This window comes from Nyctibius grandis, chromosome 24 (genome assembly GCF_013368605.1).
Source record: "Nyctibius grandis isolate bNycGra1 chromosome 24, bNycGra1.pri, whole genome shotgun sequence".
Taxonomy (NCBI): Eukaryota; Metazoa; Chordata; class Aves; order Nyctibiiformes; family Nyctibiidae; genus Nyctibius; species Nyctibius grandis.
In genome coordinates, this window is record NC_090681.1 from 299,728 (window position 1) to 318,197 (window position 18,470).

Genomic DNA, 18,470 nt, shown 5'->3' on the forward strand with positions numbered 1-18,470 from the left:
GATTAGAAGGAAACATTATCTCTCAGGGCAAGTTCAGAAGGACAAATGAAGCCAAACTGGCACGGGCTGAGAGTCTCAATACATTATTCTCTTTGCTCTACAAATCTGTGAGAACAAAGTGCTCAGTGTAAATGCTCACCAGGGCCCTTTTTCCCCTTGCAGGACCACAAAAATTCAGCGTGAGATGAAGGGCCACGTGTTGGCTATTAGTGCGCTACAAAGAGCATTTGAGTTTAGAATTTAAAGTCTCATAAAAACATTATTGTCTGCATCCTGGGACATTTGTTTGTTAGGGCAACATGGACTGAAAAAATGTGACCCTCTGCGCAGCTGTGTGCCTCACCGCTCTTGTCATCGCTGGCCACCTAAGGGGCTACCTCAGGCCAGCCCCCCAGCCTGGCTTCCCCTGCAGACAGCCCCCCACACCGGGGAGCCTCCCCGCTGGGGCACGCACCTCCCGGCCTCCCCGTGCCAGGCTCCTCTTCACCGGCCGGTCTCTGGCCTGGGACAGCTCCAGCTCAGCTCCACGGAGAGCCCTGGGGGGCCGTGCCGTCCTGCAGCCGTGCGGCGGGTGCCGTGCGCCAAGGGGAGCCGGAGCGGCCGTCAGCAAGGAGCAGCCCCCCGGGTCAGAGGGACACTGACCGCCGGAGCAGCATGCAGGAGGGGCTGAGCTCGTCCTGCCTGGGACTCCTCCTGAAATGGGCCTGACGCCTGCTCCTGGGAGGGATGCATTGGGACGGCTGACCAGGCTCGCAGGGGTCCCACCTGGCCAGGGGCTCCCGGTCACCCACCATCTTCGCAGGGTTGGAAGGGAACAGGGAGGTGTGCGTTGCCCTCAGCAGGCATGTAACGCTTGCCACTTACACAGGCTTGTGATCAAACCTCCTGCTTTGGGGCTGTGTCCTGCCACCTCTGAAGGCGAAGAAGTATTTTTGCCCCAATGAACAGTTGGCCTGATGTATTTTGTTGGGGCAGGAGGTTGCACCTTACCCAGAGCTTTTCACACTATGTGGAGCAAGGCACAGGACGTGCTGTGGAGCGGCGTCCTGAAGTCTCCCTCAGCGCTTCTAGCTGTGCTCTGCTCACGTACGTCTGTGGTTCTGTGTTCACCAGGTGTGAGGTGAGGAAGAAGTTTACATCCAAGTGAAAATGCCAAGGACTACAGAGGTCTTGCCTTCCTCTGCCCCAGGGGTCACGATCCTGCTCTCGGGAGCACCCAGGCATCTTTCCCCTTGGCACTCCTCTGCCGTCACCGAAGACCTGGGTGGGGGTGAACCTCCTGCCTGAGGCTGCTGTGCCTCAGCCTCCTTGGGACTGAAACGTCAAAATCCAGCTTGAGCTGCTGGATGCAGTGTTGGCTCTCTGAGGGAAATGCAGTGGGTGGCAGCATGCAGGCGATCAGAACACAGGATCTGACAGTCCCTCCTGGACTTGCAGTCTGGAATCAGCAAAATTATGGACAAACATTTGCAAGTACATCTATGACACTTCTGGGTTGTAAGCTGCTTGCTGCCTTCCTGGTTTAGAACGATTTTGACAAAAAGCATCCGTATGATTTTGATATAGTTAAGCCCATGGCCAGGCTTTGTAAGATGCTTGACAATCTATGGGACAGTTTTTAGAAGCATTTTGTTTTGCATTTGGATTGTCTTCCAGCTAGCAAGATGATGAGCTTTGGGCTTAGTCAGTACTGGGAGGAAGGTTTTAAGGACTGTCTCTCTTTTGCAGCAGGAGACTCAGCAGGGCCACTCCAGGCCTGCAGCTGCCCCGAGATGCTGCTGGATGGTGCCGTGAGCTGCAGGCAGGCAAGCGAGCGCCGTGCAGAGCAATCTGCGTCCCCCCTGAGATCAGTTTGACCTCCTGGCCTTCCAAGGCAGCCTCCATGCAGCAGCCACTGCTTCCTCCAGCCGCGCTACGAGAAGCAGCATGTGCTCCCAAAAGGCTGAAAAAAAGGTGGAATATATTATCTGTTCACAAAGTCAGTGTAAATATTAAAGAGCCTGTGAGGAGAAATGTCTCTGATGATGTCTTTTCAGGAGTGTGGGAGAGAAATCCATCCAAAGGCTCTGTTGAGGGGTATGGCCAAAAGGCAAGCAATGCTTTGAACTTGTTCAAAGCCACAGGTCAGCAGTCTTTCTGGGACTGCAAGGGAAGCAACTGCCCACCTCTCCTCAGAGTCAGCTAAAAGGTCACTTCAGCAAATCCACAATTTAAATCAAAGAAAGTGAATCCCAGAGCACACCACTTGAAAATGAAAGGCATCAAATGTGAAGATAGATGCGGTACATGCGGGTGGCAGAGGGCCTGGAGAGCTCTGGCTTAGGGAGCGAGTGTCTGTGCAGTGCCAGGAGAGGACAGTATCCCCGGTGCTTCGAGGGGCTCACCAGCGAGCGCCTGCCCTGCAGGGATGGAAGGGGAGCCTCCATCCCCCTGTCCGCGGGGCACAGGGCAGCCTGGGCCCTGGGAGACCCTCCTGCCCTGCCCCGCCGGTGCACCAGGGCTGGGGAACCTCGTCCCTGCCGTCACAGGCCGGTATCACGGCCAGGCTGAACGAGGCGTCTCCAGAGAGGCTGGGAACTGAGCCCTGCTCTGGGAGAGAGTCATGGGTTTGGGGGACTTGTCTCCTGTGCTCCCAGCTGTACTGGGGAAGAAGGACAGCAGATTATTTAAAAAACTGAGGAGATACTTTGATTGATAAAGGCAAGCAAAACAGTCCGTGGTGTTATGTAATGCAGCTCTGTTGAAACAGTGCAGGAAAGTTTCCTTGTGCCAATAAATCAGGCGGCGGCCGCGGAGGAGCAGATGTGAATCACACCTTGCTTCATATGCCCTGCAGTGTTTTCACTTATTGTTCCAGTTTTGAAGATTAATGGCACTCAGAGATGAGTATTATCTACGCTTCTATTTCATACTCGTTATCAGAAGGGCTTTTTTCAGCATAATTAGTATGGATCGAATCTTCCGAGTGGCTCGGCAGGCTCACTGCTGTACCTCGGCTGCCCGGGACCCCTGGGACATACCGCTGGGCACGCCGGACCCCGACTCCCCACAGCACCCTGACCCTGCGCCGAGAGGAAAGCCGGGGCTGGGGGCACCCAACCGGGGTGCGGGGGAGCAGCCCCCCACCCCGTTCTGCTGCCTCGCTCGCCCACTGCTCCAGGACACACGTCCTCATTGCAGGGGCGAAGGGCAGTTAATGGCGAGCGGTCCCCTCCGCCCTGCCCAGCAAAGACGAGCGGCCTGGCAGTGATGGTTCCCGGGGAGGGATGCCGGAGCCCTGCCAGCGCTGGCCTCAGGGAGCCGGGCTGCCCGCACCCTGCGCCCACCGCCCCAGAGCCAGGCAGCTGGGGCAGGCGCACGGCGGTCTGTGCCCTGCCTGCCCTGCCTGCCCGTCCGCAGCCCTGCAGCCCGTGAGCGCCAGCCGCAGCAGAGCTGGCGTGGGCACAGCGCTGGGCCCCGCGCCAGGACATCCCTGTGGGTCCTGGGGGATGAGCGCTGGTGGCACATCTTGCCTCAGGTCTGAGTAGGGTTTGTAGCCTTTGAACATGGAGAGAGAAAGGTCGCTGCCGCCTCCTCTGTCAAGCGGAGCTACAGCTGCTGCAGCCCAGAAAGAAGGGTTTCCTGACCTGGGCTGCCGGGAGCCCCCACGTTCTGCCGCAGCACCCCTGCAGAGCACGGAGCTGCGAGGGGCTGACGGCCTCTCTGTCTTTAAACAGGAGAAAAGGACCTTGCTGTGGTGGGTGGACCAAGGGCAGGTGCTGGTGCTCACCCAGCCTCTGGCCGGCCCTATCAGCCAAGGCAGCAGAACCCTTAAAGCCCCTGACATGGCTGCTGGGGTGCAGGCAGATGGTGCTTCGCTTCAGGCTGGTTTTTGTTATCCGGGCACTGGTGCATAGATGCTCAACAGAAGATTAGGGCACGGGGTATTTTATGCCTGGAGGAGTAATGGAGGTGAGTTCCTTGTCCTGGGAGCCCAACTTGGCTGTGGGGCAGGAGGGTCGGGAGAGGGCAGGGGAGGCGTGGGAAGGCTGGAGGAGGTGGCTGGGGAAGAGAAGGCTGCTGGCGTCTTCCACCGGGCGTATCTGGGACTGCCAGCACGTGGTTAGGTTTGTGCAAGCCGTGTCTCACGGGTGGGTGTGTGAGAGATGCCGGGGCGCGGGTTGGTGTGCGCTGTGTCTGCTCGCACATGGAGGTGTTGGGGGGGACCAGTGGGGAGCAGCCAGGCTGTGGGGTGCCTGTGCGGGGCTGCTACTGGGCTGGAGAAGCCCAGGGAGCACAGTGCTGAACTCCCTGGTATGTACAATCAAGCCGTGATCGTTTCTATCATGAAGATAAACTGGCCATTGTTGCCAAAAATAAATGTTAGTGTTCCAAATCCACACTTCAATAGCACCAGCTCATTAGAGATGCATATCATTTGGCTCCAGTCCCGCACCTTCCAGCTCGTTATAAATATGCAGTTGCTGCTGGCTCTACCCCAATCATCTCTGCAATCAGAGCTTTTAATTAGGTTAATTAAATTGTATCAAACCTCGCAGGGACGCAGTTCACTGATGCTGATGAGGCAGCCAAAACAGACCTTAACTCTAGCTCTAATGAAGGCCCTGCTGCCTGCTGCAGCTAATGACAATGCATAATAAATTAGAGCTTCCCTAGAAAGGTGCATCAGGGCTTGTGCTTCAGTAAATGATGATCTATATGCACTAACTTACTATTCAGTCTTTAGGTCTGCCAAGCCAGGGACATCCTGGGAATATGTTCTCTCTAAATAATGGGCTCCTACCTGCCCAAAGCAGTGCCGCTCACCTTGGTTCTCTCAAGGCACTAAAAGCTTCAGGTACATAACTGTAGAGATGGCAAAGCAAATATTTGTTGCTTTCACCTTGCACAGCACTTGGTCTGCTCTGGTGCCTGGGTTTTCCCAAGAGAGGCAGCAGCAGGTATTTATTTATTTGGAAAACCTCTGTAATTGAATTGGGGAGGAATATCCTGTTTGGAGGGAAACGGGGGGCCGTGTCCAAGGGATGATACCCTGTGCCCAGGCTGTTCCTGGCTGTTAGCAGCCCCTGTGCTGCTCCCAGACAGGTGGGGAAAGGTTTGGGTGGCTGTCCTGGTTTTGTGGGGATAAAATTTATAGAATCCTTTTTCTATTCCATGCTGTTTCAGTTTGTGGCTAGCTGTGGGATGGTGATCAAGGCCATCAGCAGTTAAACCCAGGGCAGCTGCCCCAGGCTGGCCCACAGGTGTGTTCTATAACATTAGTGTCAGGTTCACTATAAATGGGAAATCTTGAGGAGATGGGGGGCTCTTTGCTCTGCTCTCTTCTCCCCTCCCTCTTTTTCCTTCTCTTCTCAATGGTTGTGATCCCTGGAGGAACTTGCCACCACTCTGTGGGCTAAGTATAATTTTGTGTCTTTTGTATTATTATTGATACTGGTTTCCTTATTTTATGAAATCTGTTTAAATTTTAACCCATGAGTCTCCCTCCTTTTCCCAATTCCCTTTCTTGGTCAGGGAAGGGACATTAGGTGACAGAACAACTGGTTAGTGTTTAGCCCTGAGTGGGGGCTAAACAGACAGTGGCCAAGGAGCCCGTGGAAAAGAGAGGTTTAGGGCAGCCATGTTGAGCAGCAATTAGTCATTCCTGATTTACATCCTGCTCTTTCAACTACCTGCTGTGAAGCTGCTCAGGCTTGAGTGGAGGAACTCCACCACCCTATTCTCCATGGTGCCCTTGGGCAAGACACCTCAGCTGAACCTTGCCGTAAGGACAGCAGGGCCTTAGTGACAGCCCCGGGGCAGCTGGTCCTGCCCGCTGGAGACACCTGCGATCCCACGCCCGGACCACCAACCACCATCCCACCAGTGACCCCAGGACAGCAGTGTCTGGAGGGCGAGCGGGACCTGCTGGGACTCCAGGCTGTCCGGCTGCTGGGCACGCGGTGAGTGGACTCATAACGTGTGGTGGGACGGGTGGGATCAAAGCCTCTCTGCCATGCTCTGCCGAAAGCAAGCAGTGAGGAGGGCTCTGGGGTTTCTGAGTGTCCCTCCAGCTGCCGCAGCCCCGGCAGTGGCTGCCCATGGGGAGCTCCAGAGCCTCCCCCGGCACGTCGGCTTCTGGCTTTGTGGCCGTGCCCCAGGGACGGGGCGAGAGATCCCACCATGCTGGGATCTGTCTGGTTCAGGCTCGGAAAATGAGGCCTCCAGGAAAGCACCTGTGAAGCCTAAGGGCTGGTGGTGGCTCTCCTGCTAGTAATATGTTGTTGCAGTTGCCTAGAGATAATCCTGCAAGTGTTTTAATGTAGCCTGCTATTAACTTTTATAGACAGACATTATCAATTGAGTTCTTCAGCTTGAACAAGGAATTACATGAAATTATTACATGGCACAATATTATTCTGAGTCACCTGAAACCTGAGCTGAGAATCTGTGGGGTATTTTGATATCTGTATCTTGCAAGCTGCAGGGAATCTCCTTGCTAAGGAACCTGTTGGTTCAGCCTTTGATACTATAATTACCACAAGGAGAAAATAGCTGTGGGCTGTTTCTCTCTGTCCTTCCCCATGAGGGCTCAGCTAGAGGATGGCAGATCCCACCAACATCTCGCTTCAAATCTTGCGCTGCGGTTGAGTGGTCTGGGTGTTTGGTTTGGTTGTAAGATACTGGCTCTTCCCAGACCCTTGCAGGAACATTTCAGTGCTTTAGGATGCCAAAACTAAGCTAAGGGCTTTGGGAGTCAAACCAAGAGCGAGGTCTGACAGATGAACTGAAGGGAGGGGTTTTGCCATTTGCGATGTGCCCAGGAGGGAGCTGCTGGGGCTGGTGGCTGACCCACGGGGACACCACCCTGCACCAGAGCTACTGCTACTGCCGGACAGTGGCAACCATGTCCTGTAACCTTAGTCACAAATGATGTTTGTTCTTAAATGGCTCCTGGAGATAGAGGCTTTTCCAGAACCTCCTGGAAAACATGATTTTCATCCCAAATTTGTTCCTGGGCAGTTCACACACTGTTGTGTCTGTGCCAGCACTTTTCCCTGCTGTAGGTGTTTCCATGCTGTTTGCTGTCTGTAAGCTTAAGGCACTCGTACAGCCTTTATCTTGCTGGGCTGAAGGAGCCAAGACCTAGTCCTGTTTGTAAGACACTCAATTCCCTTTTGCCTCTTAGAGGCTCTTTCATCTGTTCCATCGTGAACTAGTCTTCCTTGAATCTTGGTGACCTGCACAGGCTGTTCCAGATGAAGTCTCACCACAGTGCTGTAAGATACCTCCGACACTGCCGCCCTGATACATCGCCTTTCCCCCTCCGGCAGCCCGAAGCCACCCTGGGGTCGCGCCCGCAGGTTCTGCCTTTGTCACAGCCCGGCCCCGCTCCCGCCGCGGGACGCTGCTGCCCCCTGCTGGCCGCCCGCCCCGCGCCCTCCCGGGGACCGACTCGCCGCCGTTTCTGCAGCTTTCAGTCGTGTGTTTTCCCGTGAGGAAGGGAAAGAGGAGAAACTTTCTCCCACGCGACGCGTTTAATTTTCCCCGCCTGGTGCGAGGCGGTTTGTATCGCGCTGGTAACGGGGAAACCGCAAACCCTCCGAGCAAGAGTTATCTTTGCTGCTTTTAAGAGCAAAGTGCGGTGCCTCCCTTCATCCCTCGCAGAAAGAGCCACCCCACAATCGCTGCCAACTTCGGATTCTTTGCAATGGCAGAAACAGCATCCGAAGCTGCATTTTAGCACATAAAAAAGTCGCGTTTCATCTAAGAGAAGCTGGGAAAACTCCCAGAGTGGGAAGTGCTTGAGAAGAGGTTTTTGTTTTGTTTTTTCCCCGCTATCTTGCACGGGCATGTGCTGCTTATTGGCAGCCATCGTACAAGTGAGAGAGATAAGAAAAGGAATGTTTACGCCCAGGCTCTCTTAACTTGCCTGAACTGCTCCAGGACACTCAATGTGTCTTCATTGTTTTCAGCTGAAACCCCCTTCCAACTACCAACGTTGCAACAAGGATAATACAAACAAAGAGGACAAACTTTTGTCCCACGGTTGGCTTCTGCCTTGTCTCTCCCCAGACATGAAGTTCAGTATCGCCTCTGTTCAGACTTGGTAGGCAACACTGGAAAGCTGGCGTTGCACGGGCACTACCCCATTGTACGGGAGAAGATGAATAAGCACAAACAGCTTCTCAGGTATGGAAATTATTCATAAAGGTCGAGTTTTTATTCCTTTCTGTACAGTGGAAGAAACAATTCCCCACTGCTAGCACCATTCCAGAATAGTCTGGCTCACGTGGTGCCTGGATTTAGCAATGTGCCCTCAGCAATGCCTTTCAACTCTTCTGTTTTAAAGTCAAATACTTTGTGCAGATAAAGCAGAATAGGAAAATTAATGAGGGATGGGGGGGGAGTGATTATAAAGATAATAATTCAACTTTAACCTGCTTTAAAAGACAGCTAAACAAGCTGACCTGAAATCTACTACGGTTTTGGATGCGTCGTAGGCCACTGGCCACAGAGCTGAATGTAACAACCCCAGAGCGCCTTTTCTGTGTGCAGTGTGCAACCCATCTCCCAGCCTCTTAATTTTGACCTTGACTTTTCAAGGATTGTTTATGGTGCATATTACTAGGACATTCAGACACCTCTTGTGGCTTCCCACTGTAAATACCAAGAGAACAAACTCTCTGATTTATTAATCAATTAATTAGATACAATATATTTATGGATACTGCAGGCCCGCAGTAATTTGTTTTAACAAAGTGCTAGGCTGCAGTGAAAAACAAACTGATACAATGTATCAGAAGGAGAATCCTCTTCCTTTCTAAGCAAATATGGTAACAGTTATTTAATGGAATGGTTAACGTTTCCGCTGAAATTTGAATTTGTAAATAGCTGGACTGGTTGTTGTCTCTTTCTTCACCTTTACTTTATGAGTTTTGTCCTGGAAAAAGGAACAAGAAAAAAAATATTTGCTGGCATGTAAGAACAAAAAAAAACCACAAACCCCATCCTCATATAAATAAGAAAGTCTCTGTCTGGGACTCACAAGGCATTAGTGAAAAATGGTCACTTTCCACTGTTTAGCTGGCAATTATATTTCCGTCTGCTTCTTCCACCTCTAGGATGTCAGGCACAACCTGTTTTGTTCACAAGCACCAGTGAATGGTGAGTCCCATTGAGACAATTTTTCGGTCATTGGGATTTTTAAGATCTTTTCATAACCTACAGAAATGGTTCCTCGCCTCCGCTACTTGAGAGTATTCATTTAGTACTTGAGAGGTGGCAACTGTATTTTAGGAAAGGCTTGTGAGCACCATTTCAAAGTTGAGTCTTTGTCCTGGCGGACATGGTAAGAGTTGGACTAGCAGATATGATTTGCTAGCCAAGGCACAACTGGAATGCTTCACCTCCTTGCTTTTTTCATACTAAAAGAGGATTACTTATTTTCAGGAGTTATCTGGAGTGTCAGTATAAAACCAGAGTGAAGAAATGCACACATACAAAACTAGACCTAATGACCTTAACAAAACAGATTCAAAGAACCAGAACTAAATCCCTCACCAAAAGATCTTTACGTGTCTGGATTTTCTGTGCAATAACAAACATGGCCTTTTCTCTTTCAATGCGCTGCTTCAGGAGGTCATATTGATTCTTCCTTTGCTGGGCTAATTTCTGGAGGGGGAAAAAAAAAAAGGCATTTTTAAGACTGAGAGAGGAACAAGACACTATGGTCTGTAACTGACCTATTCTGAGGCACTTGGACCTCACAGACATTTTTTACATTTTTAAATCATCATCACATTAAAGAATGCTGCTTCAATTCTGTGGCTAGATTCCAGAGAACCATTTTAAGATCTTGATTCTCATACTAGAGGTTTTTCTAGTTAGGACTTAATTATATATGCTTGTTTTTATCTCCTAAATCCAAACATGAAAAACCAAACCTTTTCTAACCTAGTTTAGATGCTGTGTAACCTTCTTCAGTAAGTGGCTGGAATTTTATTTTTCTAAATCCTCTGAATTTCAGTGTTGAGTGCAAGATAACATTTAACTCTAACAAAAACCCAGCTTATCTGGGGCGGGGTGGGGGTGGAAGGAAAAAAAAAAAAAGAGACCAATTCCTGAAGTGCTTAGAAATTGCACAGAGGCCTCCCAAAATGCAACTTGTTTGGTCACGTTTACCTACTAAGAGCAGATGGCTTTCCCAGCACACAAATGGTATTACTGCAGGTATGATTTAAGTAATTAAATTAAGGAGAACAGATCCCAGCATGCTTAAAATATGACTCAGACATTTAGAAGAGAAAACTTGTCAGTCTACAACTTGTCCAACTGCTTTACTGACAAGCCAAACTGAGAAAGCTGGCAAGAAGAAAGGGACCACAGGGTGTTTGTTATCTGACATCTGATTCAGAAAACAACAGGTTACAAATTTACCAATCAGCAACTTTAGACAACTTTATTTTTACCTTACACATACCAACTCAAGCTTATAGGACTGCCCTATATATACAAACTAATTAAGTGGTATTTACAGTGTTAAAGCCAAGTGTAGCTACATCTAGGGCAGAAGTGTTATGATATTAAAACATCAGAATCAAAGCTGATGGCATAAGCAATTCATCCTGAAACACTATAAATTAGGAAAGCCAGGAAGTGAGACTATAGCTTAAAAATGCCTTTAAGAAGAAAAGGGGAAAGACAGATCCTGAATTTCAAGCTACTTCAGGCTCAGAACCTAACTGAAAAATACTGAGATCAGAAACTCAACAATAGATACATCTATGTTGGAATAAGCTTCTTCACATCCCTATTCAGGGGTGCAAGTGTTTTTGGGGAGGTGTGAGGGGGGACTTAACAGTGGATGCTGCAAAAATCACACAAAACTGCAGCAATCTAATGAAAAGATTGTCCCATAGGTGTATGTCGTGTAACAGAGGAGAAATCTATCAGTTTTGCTAAGGGAACTGCCTAAACAGATCTATACTGTTCCTTTCTGGCCCATATGTCACAACTCTTGATTTATAATCCACAGTGGACTGGGATACAACTGAACAAGTTCTCCCATGTCGGTCCAGGAAAAGATTTGACTGTAGGGTTCAGGCACCTGATGATTAAGTGACATCCAATGCAGCCTTGTGTCACCAATAAACATTCTAAGACAACAGAACAACTTTGTTCTCCTCCACAATGGTCCAACTAATCATCTTCAGTGTTTATTATACTAAAGGTGTAAACCATTAAGAAAACTATAATACAAATAGTGGCAGCACTAGCTACCTTTAAGTGGGCAGGATCAGTAGCTCCTTTCAGTGTCTCTTTCTGCAGTGTTGCAATGGTCGGCCGGTTGTACACTCTATCTACGAGCTCCGGAACAGTATCCAGATGAGTTGCAATATCAAACTCCCGAACTATTAAAAAAAAAAAAAAGAAATTTAGGAATAAATTTGCATGGACTTCTTGGACTAATGCTCAGCAAACCTTCCAAACATGTAGCTTAAATACAGTCAGTGTTGGAAGCCCCAGCAACGTAGCTCCTGCAGAACTGAGGTCTTATCTAGTAATCAAAAGAGATTTCTACAGCACCTGAATTATTATTCCTGAAAAAAAAATAAATTTTTTTTTGTGGTAACAGCATAAAGAAAGCACCATAAAGAGTCTACGATAAAACACAGAATCATAGAATGGATTGGGTTGAAATGGACCTTAAAAATCATCCAGTTCCAACCCTCCTGCCATGGGCAGGGACATCTTTCCACTAGACCACGTTGCTCAGAGCCCCATCCAACCTGGCAATAAAACCTATTTAAATCTTACCTTCTTTTTTGGTATCAAAAAAGAACATGTGCCTGTTGGGCTTCTTCCCCTCAGCATCCAGAAGATGGAGCTCCGACTTCAGCCGCTCGATTTTCTGCAGGAAGGAAAAGTTAATCTGTTCTGCTAAACATCCGTAACAAGGTAAATGATGTCTCTCTGAAGTAAATTCCTGTTTGTTTCTCAAGCATCTGAACTCTTCCTTCCTTTTTAATCTTTGAAAAAATATCTAGTCTATATTTATGCCATGTCTTCATAACCTTTTCAAGTAGAGGTTAAAAGTAATTTCTGGTATTACCCAGTCAAATATATACAAATCAATTTTCAGAACAGTAAGTTATCTGTACAGCAGACAAAGGAGGAATGATTACCATGAAATCACTAGCAAAACTATGAAGGAAAATTCAAAGCTGACTTTAACTTTTTATCTGCATAGATGGTGTGTGGATCAACATCAGAGCATAAAACTTTTTCAGAAGTGGGTCATATTTCTGTTGATTGCCTGCCTACCCTAGTCACGCCACCTGCTTCAGTAACAATAATCCTCAATTCTTTATAAATATGAGAAGCAAGAGTACATGTCTAATCTCTGAAGTTTACGTAAGAAATCGCCATGTTTTATAATAGCGCACACTATAGCTTTTATTATTCAGTATACCTTTAGGCTCTATATATAGAGCTCCACTGACATTTCCATCTATCATTTCCAGTATTACACAAATCAGAGTTCACTAAACATAAACACAATAGCCAACAACAACAAAAATCACAATAGAAAGAACAATTCTGAGCAAACTGGAAAACACTAAAAAAGTCAAGTATTACCTTGGCTTCTGCCACTCTTTTCATTTCCACATATTTAATATCCTGTGTCCTCATCAATTTCACCTGTTCGGGGGTCACTTCATCCTTTGGCTGCTTTATCACATGAACTCCATCCTAAAACCAGACGGAACATAGCACTTACAGACAGATACCATTCTAGCCATAGTCTACTATGGGTCCTAATAATAAAAGCAAATGAACCTTTTTGTCCTTTGCCCCTCATTTTCTTCAAAGACTTCCAGAGGCACCAAATAAAGTCTGCTAATTTGTTTACTAATTCATAAATTAAAACCAAAACAAGGTAGGAAAAAAAATATTACTCAGAGCAACAGTGTGTAACCCTGCTTGAAGGCAATTTAGATTCTCACCTGGAGCTCTGCACGTATCATTTTAAAGTAGAACTCATCAGGATTCTTGTCCAGAGCTTTCTTTTGAAGTGCTCTGAGGGCATTCTGTTTCTTGTGATAGTCACTGGGGAAAAAAAAAAAGAAGTTGTTCGGCAGTTTCTCCATGTTCACATTCCCTGATGAGATACTGAGTCCTTCAAAGTGATGCTCAGAGTTTTGAGACGGCAGACAAGGCTCCACATGTAGAGCTGGATGCCAGCAAATCACTTTAGCTTTACAGTTTATTCCTTAACAAAGCTGGAAATGAATAGTGTCTAACAGTGAGTGCCAGAGGAGTGATGGAAATGCGTTCCCCCGTTCTGCAAAGCTCACTGAGCTGCTGAGGGCTCCAGACCTTCTACAAAATCAGCCGCTAAAGACGGAACATAACGCTTGTAAGTTTAGTATTAATCACAGTAATAACAATTTTGGGAGGCCTTCGCCCTCCGCCTTCCCTCGCCCCCCGACTCAGCCACGGGGATGTTTAGGGGTCCGTGCACGTTGCGTTCGCTTCCGTGAACGCGCCTGCCCGGTGGGACCCGGCTTCCGCGCATCGGACACCGCTCCGGCCGCGGGGTAACGGCCCCGGAGCCTGGCGACACCCACCCCCGCGCCGCGCGGGGCCGGGCCCTGCCGTGCCTCCGGCGCCGAGGCTGCGCCCCGCGTCCCCCCGGAGCCCCCCGCGCCGCCCTCCCTCGCGGCGGCCCCACTCACTCGGCGCGGAGCCGGTAGTCCTTCTTCTTCTCCAGCAGGCCCAGCTTCTGCCGGGAGGCGGGCTAGGAGGGAAGGCAGGGAACGGCATGAGCGGCCGCGCCACCCGCACCCGCGGCCCGGCCCGGCCCGGCCCGGCCCAGCGCACTGACCTGTGCCCGCTCGCGGTGCGGCCGCTGCCCCGACTTGGCGGCTTTCCGGAAGGCGGCCGACATGGCGGCGGGCGGCGGCGGCCTCCGATCGCCCGGCCCGGGCCTCGCGCCTCGCGCTCCGCCGCGGCACCCCGCTCCGCCCCGTCCCCTGCCCTGGTCCGGTCCGGTCCGGTCCCGCCCCGCCCGGTGCCGCCGCCGCGGAGCCGCCGCCGCGCTGCGAACCGCCCGGCGCGGTGCACGGGCCGGAAGGGGCGGGGCCTGGGGTCAGCGGGTGCGCGCAAGGCCAGCCGGGCAGTGGCGCCGTCTCCATGGCGACGGCCGGGCTCCGCCGGCGCCCCCCGGCCCGCTGAGCCGCGGCGGGAGGGGCCGAGCCAGGCCTGCGCTGTGGGCAGGGCCCCGCCGCCACGGGGGACCCCGGGCTCTCGCTCGCCCTGTGCGGGCTTGTCTGTGCCCTCCCGGGGCGCGCAGGCCGGGCTCTGGACCGCAGCCCCGGTGACTGCGGGGCGGGAGCTGGTGCGTTTCTCCACTGCCCGCCCGCAGCCGGCCGGCTCTCCCGCAGCCGCCGCTCGCCCCGTCCTGCGGACAGCCCCGCGCCCCGCCGAGCTGGGCCGGGCGGGTCCCGCGGTAGCGGGGCTCTGGGATGGCCGCTCGGAAGCGAACGGGGAGGTAAAGGGATTAGCGCCGGGCCGGCCACCGCGGCAGCGGGGTTCCGCCGCGCACCGCCGCTTCACGGGGAGCGTCCCGCGGGGGCCGCGTACCGGATGCCCGGGCTGGCGGGACTGTCCCGCTCGCACCCACCGGCGGCGGCGTAACGCGCCCTCGGAGCGAGGGCTGGTGCGGGGCGGGCACCGGACGGCCGAGCCCGCCGCCCCTCCGCCCCGCCCCGGGCCGGGCGGGGCCGGGCTCCGCGCCGCGGGGCTGGGGAGCCGAGCCGAGCCGAGCCTACCCATCGCCGGGACGAGCAGCGAGCGGGGACGCGGCCCCGGGACGTCGACCAGGTGGGTCAGGACGGGACGGAATGGGCAGTGCCGCGGCGGGAGCCGTGCGGGCGGCGGCGGGAGCCGTGCGGGCGGCGGGAGCTGCCGCTGGCGCCCGCTGTGGCCCCCGCAGCCCCGGGCGGGTCGGGGCGGTGGTTGCCCCGGGGCTCAGCGGGGGCGTGGAAGGGAAGGTGCCTCCGCAGCGGGGGTCCCTGACGCTCCCCGGGGACGGGGCGTCCCCGCGGGACCCCGGCCGGGTTTGCCGGGTCGTTCCCCGGGATGTAGCCCGCTCGCAGAGCTCCGCCTCGGTTTGTTCCGGGAAGCACAGCCTGCACCGTTTTCTGAAAGAAAAAAAAAAAAAAGCTTTCGTCCGTGTCTCTCCCCGGCTGTAAAGTTGCAATGCTTAAGCTGTATTTTATTAAGAAAGTGCTGAAACTTTACCCAAGCGATAAACTCGGAAGTAAACTTAAACCAAATGCTGAAACGTAATACAAAGAAATTTTGAACACATCCTGAACGGTTGCTATGTTTCCAGAGAATCCCAGAGTAGGTATAGGGAAAGACTGCTCAAAGCCTTGTTGGTGTTTCTTTTTTGTGCGTGCGTGAAACAAAGACTCAAAAGTCACAGTTTGAATCTTGCTATTAAAAAATCGCTCAGCATCTTTTAAAAATGTTTTTTTTACTGAACAGTTTTGTTTCAGATTGTTACATGTTTTCTTACATGTAACATTTTCTTTTTTGGTTTCCAGTTTTGTCAATATTTCGTACTTGTGGTTACATTATTACACTTTGACGCTTTCATGAGAATTCACAGAAATGTTGGGTATACTTTATAGTTAGCCTGGGTGAAGCATGTTAGTAGGAATTACTCTGCACTGACTCAAAGCTCAAATGGATGGCACATGATGGTGGTTACTTACCTTCGCAGCGCAGGCTTTGATACTGAGGTCTCTATACTTAGATTTGAATTTAATATGTTCGCTGTCTCCCAGTTTTGAAAATCATAAAGACATCTTTTCAAAGTGAAAAACCTATTACAGGAGCAGAGGGAAGGTGGCCCTAGACCAGGCAGAGGGTCTGGTGAATGCAGGATCCTGGCAGCAGGAAAGGGGAAGTCTGACATTTCTCCTGTCTTATTTTTGTGCCATTTTCTTTCCTTTTCCAAAGATGGAGACTTTATGGTTGCCTCCTTCTCTTGCTGGCTACTTCCTTAGAGGCATAGAGTTGTGAGCATTAGTTTAATTCTTACTCTGCTAGGTCTGTAATTTTGTGTAATTTTAAGGCTGGTGGCATAGCATAGGACACAAAAATATAGGCAATATAGTTAGTTGTGGGCCCTAATTATAGTGGATGCTCTACAGCAAAGAGTATGTTTTGGATACTGTTTAAGCCTGTCCGTAGGGAGTGGTGGGGACACACCAAACGCAGGGTGGTGTTTGGAAATATCCAGAATTCCCTAGCAGGAAGCTCTGTGAGCAGTTCCATGGTCTCAGCTTCTGGAGCACCACTGTCTCTCCATGTTGGATGTTTCTGAGGTGCCTCTTAGGGGAAAATCTGTGCATCTCCCCTGCCTGTAGAATAGCATCCGAAGAGCTGAGCAGTGCAAGTGTGTGGAAGACCAGGCTGGTTCCTTGGTCTTTGGGAGGACGGTAGGTCACTGCCGTTCCCTCTGCAGGATTTGCAGCCATCTGCAGCACGTCTGCTGTCAGCTCTGCTTCCTGTTTACACTGGGGTTCGTTTTAGAGCGGACTCTGAAACAGCCGTGCTGTCTGAGTACACAGGAGCAGCTGTGTACAGGGCTCTCCGGGGGAAGAAAGGCAGGAGTCTCTTTCCTGGCCTGTGTCATTGTGGTTGCCCTCATCACACGTGCTTTTCCAGTAGAGTACCAGGCTTGTGTGGCTATAGGCAGTGTTCACAGGTCAATAGGCTTCTGAGCGGTATGAGCTCAGGGATGTTCTTTTGGGTTTTGGACCCAGCAGCTTTAAGATAGAGGTGAACCCTTAGCTGATGGAGCCAGGAAAAACTTCTCTGCAGGCAGGTTACTGAAATTCCCAGGGCACCAACTTTGGAAGCACTTGGTTCTGTTCACAGCCAGGACTCACTTGCTCTATGAGGGGAGATGCTTTCTGCTGTCTTCCTAATTGTGGCTGAGCTGATGCTGTTACATGGCCTGCTGTTTTTTGAAATGCCAGCAGGAAAACAGATAAATTGATTACTCTTAGTGCTCAAGTGATTCCCACCCCCTCTCCCTGGAAAATGACTTTTATGGTAATCGCAGCACTGATAGACAAGATTTTCATGGTGGGCCGCTGGGGTCCTCGTTCATGTCTGTGGGATTTTCCCTGTCCTTAGCTTGCATGAGGTCGTGCTTGAAGAGCCCTGATTGCTGCAGTAGCCTCGGGTGAGAGACTTGAGTGTAAACCTTTTTGCCTCTGCCTCACCTTTTGTGTGAGAAAGTTTCCATATATGAAGAAGGTGTTTATGGAAAACTGGAGGCTGACTAGCTGGCTGGTCTGAATAAAAGCCAAGCTCGTTAACTGGACGAACAGCTTCATAATTTCTTGTAATAGCTCAAGTAAGGAAACCATTTTTCCTCTGGTGTTCAGTATTCAGTATCCCTGGTCGTCGCCCGCTGTTCTTGGATTGCCCATGCCTACCATGGAGCACCCAGCTTGGTCTGGCAAGAAGGTGGTGCGAATGACATTTGCAGTTTTGCTCAGCGTTCGCCTCCAGAGTGCAAGCTGCTGCACCTCCTTAGGGGACTTTGACTATTTCTGCTGAAACAGGTGCAATTTCAATGGCCAAACTGGAAAAATTCAGAGAGAAGTTGACAATGTTTTGCCTGGTGATGTAATGAAAACAAATGTAAATGTTTTACTCTGTTTAAAAGAAAAAAAAAAGACATAACAATAGACACCAGCTGCATCTAGGAAAGGGAAAAGACCAGTATTTAGGTGGCAGAGAAATTTAACCAGTATTGTTTAATCTTCAGATTACTACCAAGAGTTTGGATCACTTTTAAAGGACAGGACATTCAAGTATTAGGGCTGAGAGTTTGCAGGCAAAGGGGTTCAGCTGCACGTGCTTTGTTGGTTTCAGTGGGACTCGGGTCCCAGAGCCAGCCTTGACAGCTCTGACTGCTCTCTGTGAAGCTGCTGCAGCGTTCTCCGTTCTGCAGTCGTTCGACAGAGGAGGTGGCATTTCCCATGAAGGCTGGTGTGTAGTTACTAGACTTTGTCCATTACGAAGTGGTGGGACTTTAGCTACAGTTGGAAAGGAAAATGCTTCATTCTGTGGAGATGTAGTTGCTGAGAAAAGTCCTTGCTCTTTGTTCCTTCTCTTCCTTCCGTTTTGCACTGGTTTTGCCAGGTGTAAAATACAATTGTCAGCAGTTTACAGGGAGGGGGAGTTCCAGTTTTCCTGTTGAAGAAAATATCAAGGGGCTGATTGTGAAAGGAAAGGGGAAATTGAAGAACGCCGCATGGCTTCCACCTTCCTGCATTTCATCCTAGCAGAACTGCCTCTGCCGAGTGACTCACTTTGTGTCTGTTGATATTTGCTAAATGGAGAACAGTATTAACAAATGATTCTGCCCTTAGTCAACGGGAGCCCTCTGAGAGGAT

General features: G+C 50.7%; 2 protein-coding genes across 3 annotated transcripts in view; one reads left to right on the forward strand and one right to left on the reverse strand.

Annotated features, from left to right (window-relative positions):
• Positions 1–8,641: 8,641 nt before the first annotated feature.
• UTP11 (UTP11 small subunit processome component) lies at positions 8,642–14,006 on the reverse strand. Its single transcript, XM_068417998.1, has 8 exons — positions 13,871–14,006; positions 13,722–13,783; positions 12,990–13,092; positions 12,622–12,735; positions 11,800–11,893; positions 11,263–11,393; positions 9,544–9,654; positions 8,642–8,923 (listed from the first exon to the last, which is right to left on the reverse strand). Exons 1-8 carry the CDS (start codon positions 13,931–13,933, stop codon positions 8,840–8,842), a joined length of 762 nt encoding a protein of 253 aa, XP_068274099.1. The 5' UTR covers positions 13,934–14,006; the 3' UTR covers positions 8,642–8,839.
• Positions 14,007–14,783: 777 nt separating this feature from the next.
• Positions 14,784–18,470, forward strand: part of FHL3 (four and a half LIM domains 3) — a 28,726-nt gene continuing 25,039 nt past the window's right edge. Inside the window, exon 1 of one of the 2 annotated variants that reach the window (XM_068417996.1) lies at positions 14,784–14,868. The gene's annotated coding sequence lies outside the window, so the exon portion shown is untranslated. The remainder of the gene's footprint in view (positions 14,869–18,470) is intronic. The other variant, XM_068417997.1, reaches the window with a different exon arrangement.

Excerpts from the sequence above, each read along its gene's own strand:
- UTP11 (XM_068417998.1), bottom strand. The coding sequence starts at position 13,933 with ATGTCGGCCGCCTTCCGGAAAGCCGCCAAGTCGGGGCAGCGGCCGCAC. Across the intron at positions 12,736-12,989 it reads TGATACGTGCAGAGCTCCAG|GATGGAGTTCATGTGATAAA; the intron begins GTGAGAATCTAA and ends GTCTGGTTTTAG. Across the intron at positions 8,924-9,543 it reads AGACACGTAAAGATCTTTTG|GACAAAACTCATAAAGTAAA; the intron begins GTGAGGGATTTA and ends TCCTTTTTCCAG.